This window comes from Limulus polyphemus, unplaced genomic scaffold, assembly GCF_000517525.1.
Source record: "Limulus polyphemus unplaced genomic scaffold, Limulus_polyphemus-2.1.2 Scaffold3782, whole genome shotgun sequence".
Taxonomy (NCBI): Eukaryota; Metazoa; Arthropoda; class Merostomata; order Xiphosura; family Limulidae; genus Limulus; species Limulus polyphemus.
In genome coordinates this window covers 78,053-88,177 of record NW_013669392.1, presented here as the reverse complement: position 1 = coordinate 88,177, position 10,125 = coordinate 78,053, and the positions used below count along the sequence as shown (strand labels likewise).

The following is a 10,125-nucleotide window of genomic DNA, read 5'->3' as shown; positions in this document are numbered from 1 at the left end:
AAATAAGGTAAGATGTAGTTGGTAAACCAGTGTTAGAATCTAAATTTGGTTTACCAACTACGCCTTACCTTACATGTCTAAATTTGGTTTACATACTACACCTTACCTTACATGTCTAAATTTGGTTTACTAACAACGGCTTACCTTACTTGTCTAACACTGGTTTACCAACTACATCTTACCTTACTTGTCTAACACTGTTTTACCAACTACGGCTTAACTTACTTGTCTAACACTGTTTTACCAACTACGGCTTAACTTACTTGTCTAACACTGGTTTACCAACTACGGCTTACTTTACTTGTCTAATACTGGTTTACCAACTACGGCTTAACTTACTTGTCTAACACTGGTTTACCAACAACGGCTTAACTTACTTGCATGTAAGGTAAGGCGTAGTTGGTAAACCAAAGCTTGGAGAGTTGAGTTTCAGAATTAATGAATTAGGATCAAGGGATTTGAATTTCGAGTATAGATCCGGGATACTGTAGTAAATAGTTAACTTTGGTATGTTGTTATTGCTTCTAGTAAATAGAATGATCATCTTTCGAGTGACGTGCTTACTTCAGTAAGTATTCTCAACTTTCCTGGAGAAAGAAAGAGATGTGACTTTTTCTACAGGAATTGCTATAATAAATATTTACCTTTTGATGAGTAAGATTTCTAAAAGTCTGCTCTAAATTTGTTTCCATGTAAATCATACCCTACTTTCATAAAACTAAAGGGTCTGGTCTAAACTGATTGCTATGTAGACCATATCTTACTTTAATATAACTATTCTAAACTGATTGCTATGTAGACCATATCTTACTTTAATATAACTATTCTAAATTGATTGCTATGTAGACCATATCTTACTTTAATATAACTATTCTAAACTGATTGCTATGTAGACCATATCTTACTTTAATACAACTATTCTAAATTGGTTGCTATGTAAAATATACGTTTTCATAGAACTAAGGGGTCTACTCTAAATGGGGTGCTAAGTAAACCATAACTTTAATAGAATTAAAGGGTTTGTTATAAATTGGTTGCTATGTAAACAATACGGTACTGTCGTAAAACCAAAGGCTCTGCTTTAAATTGATTCCTATGGAGATCATTTGTTACTTTAATAAAAATAAAAGTTATACTCTAAATTGGTTGCTATGTAAGTCATACCTTTTTAATAGAACTAAATAGTCCGCTCTGAAAAGATTGCCATGGAGACCATATCCTACTTTAATAAAACCAAAGTTTATACCTCCTGTTAGAGATTCCGAATCGACTCTGACCACGATAATGTGACCACGGCGAATAAGGTGCAGTGTGTGCCACTGATCGTCGTTTAGTCCATGACCAATATGAAGAACCTGAAACAAGTGAATGGATCAAGACAATCAATATGAAGAACCTGAAACAAGTGAATAGATCAAAACAATCAATATGAAGAACCTGAAACAAGTGAATGGATCAAGACAATCAATATGAAGAACCTGAAACAAGTGAATGGATCAAGACAGTCAATATGAAGAACCTGAAGCAAGTGAATGATCAAGACAATTTGAGAAGAGTCACATGTACATCTATCTTGTTTCCATCAGAAAACTCACATTCGTAAAATTCAAAATAACGACAACATTTACATCTACCTTCTTTTCATCTCCCAAGTTAAAGGTAATTTTAATCTTGCCAGATTCTAAGGTTACCACCAGGTGGTTGGTTGACTTTTTCAGTGTTGTAGTCAACAGTAACCCACTTGGACGACTGGATCGAAATCTGAGTTTAATGTCTTCAGCTTGAGTCTGAGAAACCTCTGGAATTCGAATCCTTATGTACTGGTGTCCATCAAAGCTGACAGTTGTAGCGTCTGAAAAACAAAACAAAAAGGGGTTGTTTGTAAGAGGACGTCTTAGAAAATGTTACAACAAGAAGCGAAAAGACATCCTGAAAACTCCATGAAGAAACACTGTCAATCTTTGTAATATGATATAATGAAAATAACCGAGATTTGACATCAATTAATTTATGTGATTTAAAAACTATCTACGTCGCTAACTCTTCTTTTATGGTCAGCGGATTTCTGAACATTAATCTCCGGACTTTTTCCAGAAACATTATGCTACATATAATTTGTTTCTTTATTTTGGAAGTTCGCACAAAGCTAGAAAAATGCTATATGCATTAGATATTCCAAAATTTGAGCTAATCAGGAGCACCCAAAGCCACTATTGGGTAGTAGTTATCCCGTTACTTGCGTGGTACGCCGCCAGAGGGCACCACAAGTGTGTCGACTTAAGGGGAAGGGTAGAGACGATGATGCCATAGACAACAGAAACTATGTTGCCAAAGTTCCACGAAGTGCCACCAGTGGAGGCGTTGCTAGGCCGCCATGACAAGTGGAAATAACAGGATAGTTTTACAAAGTGAAACGAGAGGGAGCGGCTGCCCTATAAAAAGGTGATATCGTATTTCGATATCAGATATTTTAAGTGGATTGATTTACTAAGGTTTATGAACATATATTTCATCATATCTTTACATTTCCTGACCATTTATATGTAAATCGTCCTGAAAAAGATGTTTATTTAAATATCATGCAATGATTTAAAATTAACTTTTTCACCGGTTTGACCTTATGCTATCCATACAAATTGACAACATATTTCATTTTACACATGATACTCTATAGATTTATCTTACAAAAGTTTTACAAGGATGGAAACTCTACTTCCACATATCATTACACCATCAATGTCTAAATTTAATTATGTTAAAACCATTATTTTAACGACAATCTTATATTCCGTAGAATTTTAACAAATCTGCTGTTATCTATTATTTGAATTAGATCACAACTTATCTTTTTGTTTTCAATTATAAATATGTATTTGTAGTACATGTATTTTACAAAGGTTGGCCATGTTATTAAATGTTGTATGCAGATTTCAACTACACTTAATTGCATACATTTGACAAAGATGTTTCTATACTTCCATAGGACAGTATGCAACATACAGACGTTCTTTGCATTTCCATCTGTGGTTCACTAACACCATGGAGACATTTCACCCTAACTCATTGTCACATGTTGAGTCTATCTAACTTCAAAACACGTGAGCTGCATACTTTCTATAAACATATTACGACTGTTTCACTAACTATAATTTTAACATCTAGTTAATAAAGTCTGTAGTAAATCATTATGCTACATAATAAATGTAATTAATCACTATTATATAATAATAACACTTATAATTTTTCATAAATCTTTGAGGACTGAACTTTCTTGGACACATGTCGACAACGATAATAAGTATAATAGATACAATATTGTCCACACAGAGACTCCTGCTGTTTCGCTGTCACTAGTCAACGATACATTTAATCCAACATACATATTATCCAATATTTGAATGAGGCTAATTCATTTTGCTACACCTAAATATAATAAATGAATGGCATGCTGTTTATTCATCAATTTTTTACTATAATTTTATAAAACATTGAAACTGTCTAAACACTATTATGAAATATCACAGACACATCACTGACGTCAAGCTAGCTAATATTTGTCTGTTAAGGACTACAAAGCTCCTCACGTGAGAAGGGTAGACAGAGAAAAATAAGATATGAAAAAGAGAGAAAGGTCGTTGACCAACATGTGTCTAATAAACGGTTCAAACTACATAATCATATATTTTCTACGTAAATTTAATGTTTACTATACTTTATCCAGAGTTTTTGTATGTCACTGAATTTAAAAGTCAGTAAACATAGTTCTTTTACTTTACGTAGTGAAACAAAACACTAAATATATATTTATGATATCTGATGGGACATTTCAGTTAGTGTACAATTATTGCATAATTTATACTCAATACTGTGCCCAACAAATGGTCAGATGTTCAGACTATGTCAGTAGGCCTAGAATAATCCTCAAAATGAAAGATCTATTCAATCCTACTTTTAATATCTACTTAAACGTGTGAAATGTATGAGATTTCATTATACACTAATGTCCAATAATTATTTTAAGATGTAAAAACTCTATTATTATGTTATACAGTAAGAATAATAATATTAACTTAATTATAATAAGCATGGTCTTTGACCAGCAGTCAATGGAGATAAATCTAATCATGTGGGTGAATGTCTGACATTGTTTTTATGTGAACTTACATGAACACTCTTTACTGTTTATTAACTGATTTTATGTTAAAGGATGGATACGTCTTATAGACCACACATTTTGTCGAGAGATCACACAACTTACAAGTATATCACTGTATTGAAAAACATTCACTTTAATATTCACAGTACTTATTGTTCCAATGATAGAATGATGTAAAATCAAAGTATTCAACAAATTCTCCATCCTATGTATCGTACAAGAGCCCTAATCAGGTTTCTGTGTCGTTATATATCAGATGAAATATAGTAGTTTCTGGTTTCATTACATGATATAGAACTGAAGTTTCCTCAAGAAGCAGTTGTTGATCAATATGTGACTAACGAACACAGGTCACAGAGTTTTACTCTTTGGTGTCACTTTTTAGAAAGTTCATTTGTTCTGTTGGGGAATATTTAAATGCTTAATCATATGTCTGCGTAAGTAAAACAAGTCTCTATAAACAAAATAGATATGACTCTCACCAAAATGACTTGTATGGAGATGATGATCACATGTTTGTACTTTTGAAAATATTCCCCAATGTTTGATACTGTACTTTATATATATCGTATATATATATTTCGATATTTCGTATTTACATATATAGTCTTTACTTATATATATATATCGAAGGTAGCAAATGGTGAAACAAGTCAGTTTTAAGCTGTAGGGGAGTGGCAATGTGAGGGTCAAGATCTAATGTTCAACACAACGTGGGACAGTCAATTTAGGTACGGATTTCAAGTGCATGATATGTAATGTATAGTTTATAAAATAAAGTAACTTTGATTACTTTGGAGAATGCTCCTTATGTTTCATTTATGGTGATTTATTCTGTTTGTCTAATAGCATGCTAGAACAAGACATACCACAGGTATTAGTACATTGGGCTGTAAGTCAGTATTTTATTAACTAAAATGTTTTCATAAATAGCATATTAGTATATCTTGAAGTTTTGTTCACAAATGTTTCAGTATGGTTGTTGAATATGTTAGTTTACTTACATACATTAATGATATTACATCGGGTTATGATGAAACATGAGTTTTATATATTAATGATATCACATCGGGTTATGATGAAACATGAGTTTTATATATTAATGATATTACATCGGGTTATGATGAAACATGAGTTTTATATATCAAATATAAATAGAGATTTGTCAAAACTGTTATTCATGAGGCGTAATTTACCATAAAAGACTAAGCAAGACATGTACAGGACAGTAATTAATAAACTAAGAAGTTTTTGTAAATAGTATCTTAGTTTTGTTAACAAATGTTTCAGTATGGTTGTTGAATATGTGATTTTACTTACATACATTAATAATATTACATCGGGTTATGATGAAACATGAGTTTTATATATCAAATATAAATGGAGATTTGTTAGAAACTGATATTCATGAGGCGTAATTTATCATAAAATACTAAGCTAGACATGTACAGGACAGTAATTAATAAACTAAGAAGTTTTCGTAAACAGTATCTTAGTTTTGTTAACAACTGTTTCAATATGTGTGATACTTAAGTCCGAGATTTTACTTACATATACTAAAGATAGTATATTAGTTTATGATTAGAAATGAATTTCATGTAAGAAAATCACAGAACAATTAATTTTACGGTAAAAATTTCCAAATCCATGTGAGGAAATATCTGTTTTGAAACAGTCGAAGAATAATCACTTGATTTATAACTAAAGGTTCTATTATTGTCAACTCTTTTTAGGCATTAATCATTTGTGAACTATATATTCGATGCTTTGTTAAACTGACAGGTTTATATAGTGTACATGAAGTTAAGTTTTGCACTCATTTTAGGTGATAAAGATAATACAAGCTACCGTAACATTGTTTCACAAATCTATGTCAGTTTTGAAAAATTACATTTTCTGAGACTGAAACATCAATGAACAAATAAATATAACATGTAATTGTAAGCTTGTTAATATTTAAATAAAAATTAGACTGTTTGTTGTAGACTGATGCGTGTGAACTTGTGAACGAGTTTATCAACACAACTAACTCTCTTACCACCCAAGTACATAATTCGTTGGATTGTATAATGAAATCTCATGCATTTCCCTTTGTTGATGTAGTTTTAAGTATAAGTAGATATCATAAATATTAGAAGTAGAACTGAATCGGTCATAGTCACACTAACTTTCATTTTGAAAACTACAGATTCTGCCGTTCTGAATTTTAATAAAATAAAGAGGACCTTATAACATGTTATATCAATAACATGATAATAAAATCGATATGTAAACAAAATAGAGGTGATATTATTAACTTATTTTTCTGAAAAACAAAGCAAGATAAAATGATTTAATAACAACAGAGATCTCATTGATCAAATGACAACCAATGCAGTAGCAGTACAAAGAATAAGGGACTATCTTGAAAATAAATATAAACCAAAGCCTACCAGGATATGTGACACTTGTATTTTTAGTGTCAACAAACACTATTGTAAGTTTGTAAAATAATACATGACACAAAGGGGGATGTCAACACGGTGACTTGTTTTTCACAAAGATATTTCAGACATTTAGTATGTTCTGTATGTAATTGTTATGACATTAAATGTCAGTGTAATAATCCTAATGGAAATGTTTACGCAAGGAAAACCTTCATCTCGTCATTAATTTAAAAAGTGTCATAAAAAATAACCTACACTGCTGCTAGATAAATCAGAATTGGCCTTTGTCATGTGGCTGTCAATGAACTCATCATACAGCATTTGAAAATTTCGTTTAATATATAGCAACACTGCTTCAAATTATGTGTTAGTTTGAATCATTGTAACACGAGATATTTAGAATAATAATTAGACATTAATGTATGATGAAATCTCATACATTTCACATGTTTAAGTAGACATATTAAAAGTAGCATTGAATAGATCTTTCGTTTTTGAAATTATTGTAAGCCAACTGACACAGTCGGAACATATGACCATTTGTTGGGCACAGTATTGAGTATACATTATGCAATAATTGTATGTTAAGTAAAATGTCCTATCAAATATTTAGAATATATATTAGTGTTTTGTATCACAATGTAAAGTGAAAGAACTATCTTTACTGACTTTTAAATTTAGTAACATACCAAAAACCTAGTTAAAGTATGGTGAACATTAAATTTATGTAGAAAATATATATGCTTAGGTAGAGTTTGAACCATTTATTTTTAAAATTAAGTATAATGTGAAAACATAGATAGCTACAATGTATTATAATTGACTTTTCATTTATGCGAAATAGACTTGACCAACTCGGAAGTGACCTTTTCTCATTAGTTACATGATGGTTAACGACCTTTCTCTCCTCTCTATATCTATATTCTATATCTTCTTTTTCTCTGTCTACCTTTCCCATGTGACGAGTTTTGTATTTCTTAACAGACAAAGATTAACTAGCTTGACATCAGTGATGTGTGTGTGTGATATTTCATAATAGTGTTTAAACATTTTAAATGTTTTATGAAATTTTAATAGAAAATGGATGGATAAACAGTAAGTCATTCGTTTGTTATATTTACTTGTAACAAAATGGATTAGCCTTGTTCAAATATTGGATAATATGTATTTTAGATTAGATGTATCGCTGACTTGGGAAAGCGAAATAGCAGGTGTCTTACTGAACATTGTTTGAAAGAAGCTATGAACACTTTAGAATTTTATTGGATACTTTCACAAGATTTGTGCACGAAAAAGAAGTATTTGGAGGTGTATTTGCCAGTGATCAACTATCTGATCATGCAGAAAAACAATTTTACATCATCAATCTGGATCTGAATCATAAATCTGGTAGTCGCTGGGTCTGTATTTCCATTGGTCGAGATGAGAAAGGAGAATATTTGGATCCATTTGGACTACCTCTACATAATCTCAACATTATAAAATCATCAAGAAGAATGGTTGAATGTGAACTTACAACAACAAAAATACTGTAAGGACCGTATTCGTCTCTCTGTGTGGACAATATTGTATCTATTATACTTATTATCGTTGTCGACATGTGTCCAAGAAAGTTCAGTCCTCAAAGATTTATGAAAAATGATAAGTGTTATTATTATATAATAGTGATTAATTACATTTATTATGTAGCATAATGATTTACTACAGACTTTATTAACTAGATGTTGAAATTATTGTTAGTGAAACAGTCGTAATATGTCTATAGAAAACTTGCAGCTCATGTGTTCTAAAGTTAGATAGACTGAACATGTGACAATGAGTTAGGGTGAAATGTTTCCATGGTGTTAGTAAACACAGATGGAAATGCAAAGAACGTCTGTATGTTACATACTGTCCTATGGAAGTATAGTAAGTCAATCCGCCTAAAGTAACAGGCCTTCTGGTATTCAACTATGATATCACTGCTCTCTAAGATAGCCACTCCCTCTTGTTTCACTTTGTGGAACTATCATGTCATGTTCACTTGTCATGGTGGCCTTGCAAAGTCTCTGCTGTTGACACTTCGTGGAACCTTGACATCATCGTCTCTGTTGTCCATGTCATCATTGTCTCTACCCCTCCTCCTGAGGTCAAAAAATTTGTGGTGCCCTCTTGCGGCGTGATGCGCAAATACAAGGTCAACTACTTTAGGCTATTCTAATCGAGAGTGAGGTTTGACCATCACACCCATGGTCACAAAGTGCATAACACGATTTTATGGCAATGGAATGCGAACCATGGACTCTCATTCCCTGGATTCACAGTTTGGCATGCTAACCATAAAAACCATGCCCAGCCCACTCTATTTGAAATGACCATTGATCATGTAGTGTCCAAAAAGTTTCCACAAGTTTATAAAATCAATTAAAATTAAATTATTTGTTTTTGGATATTCATGCAAGGCTGTCTTTGCGGTAATCGCACCTAATTAAGAACTTATAGAACAGAAGGAAGGCAGCTAGTCAACAGAATCCACTGTCGGCTTTTGGGCTACCCTTGTCTGACCGAATAATTGGATTTGATCGTAACACTTGTAACGCACCCACAACCCCAAAATACTGGAGATCTATAGTCCGGCAAGCCACCCACTGAGCCAGACTCGGTCCTCAAAATGAAACGACCTAGAGAGTTTTAAAACGTAGACACGTTCTCTCCAAACTAGTGTGTACTCAGCGGCTCAGCCACATTACAACATTAAACATTTTAAGGTTTTAACATGTTTAATATAACTTATCACATGAGGAAAACACGTTCATACAAAAACATAGCTTGTATAGGGATGAATAGAGATGGTATAGAGAGTACAAGGCATGGCTTTCCTATAGATGAATAGAGCTAGTATGGACAGTATAAATCATAGCTTGTCTAGGGAGGGATGAATAGAGCTAGTATGGACAGTATATAATATAGCTTGTCTAGGGATGAATAGAGCTAGTATGGACAGTATAAATCATAGCTTGTCTAGGGAGGAATGAATAGAGCTAGTATAGACAGTATATAATATAGCTTGTCTAGGGATGAATAGAGCTAGTATGGACAGTATATAATATAGCTTGTCTAGGGATGAATAGAGCTAGTATGGACAGTATAAATCATAGCTTGTCTAGGGAGGAATGAATAGAGCTAGTATGGACAGTATATAATATAGCTTGTCTAGGGATGAATAGAGCTAGTATAAGCAGTATAAAACATAGCTTGTTTGGGAATAAATAAAGATGGCATGGAGACTTGTAAACATAGGTTTTCTAGGGATGAATAGAGCTAGTATGGACAGTATATAATATAGCTTGTCTAGGGATGAATAGAGCTAGTATAAGCAGTATAAAACATAGCTTGTTTGGGAATAAATAAAGATGGCATGGACACTTGTAAACATAGGTTTTCTAGGGATGAATAGAGCTAGTATGGACAGTATATAATATAGCTTGTCTAGGGATGAATAGAGCTAGTATGGACAGTATAAATCATAGCTTGTCTAGGGAGGAATGAATAGAGCTAGTATGG

At 32.4% G+C, this 10,125-nt stretch overlaps 1 protein-coding gene across 1 annotated transcript in view; it reads right to left on the bottom strand.

Moving 5' to 3' along the window:
* The window catches only part of LOC106470031 (neurexin-1-like), a gene marked incomplete at its 3' end in the record, with an annotated part of 101,134 nt that overhangs the window by 24,454 nt on the left and 66,555 nt on the right, over nt 1–10,125 (bottom strand). The window contains exons 8-9 of the mRNA XM_022398580.1: nt 1,635–1,852; nt 1,247–1,355 (exon numbers count right to left, since the gene is read on the bottom strand). Coding sequence (XP_022254288.1) covers nt 1,247–1,355; nt 1,635–1,852 — 327 coding nt within the window. The remainder of the gene's footprint in view (nt 1–1,246; nt 1,356–1,634; nt 1,853–10,125) is intronic.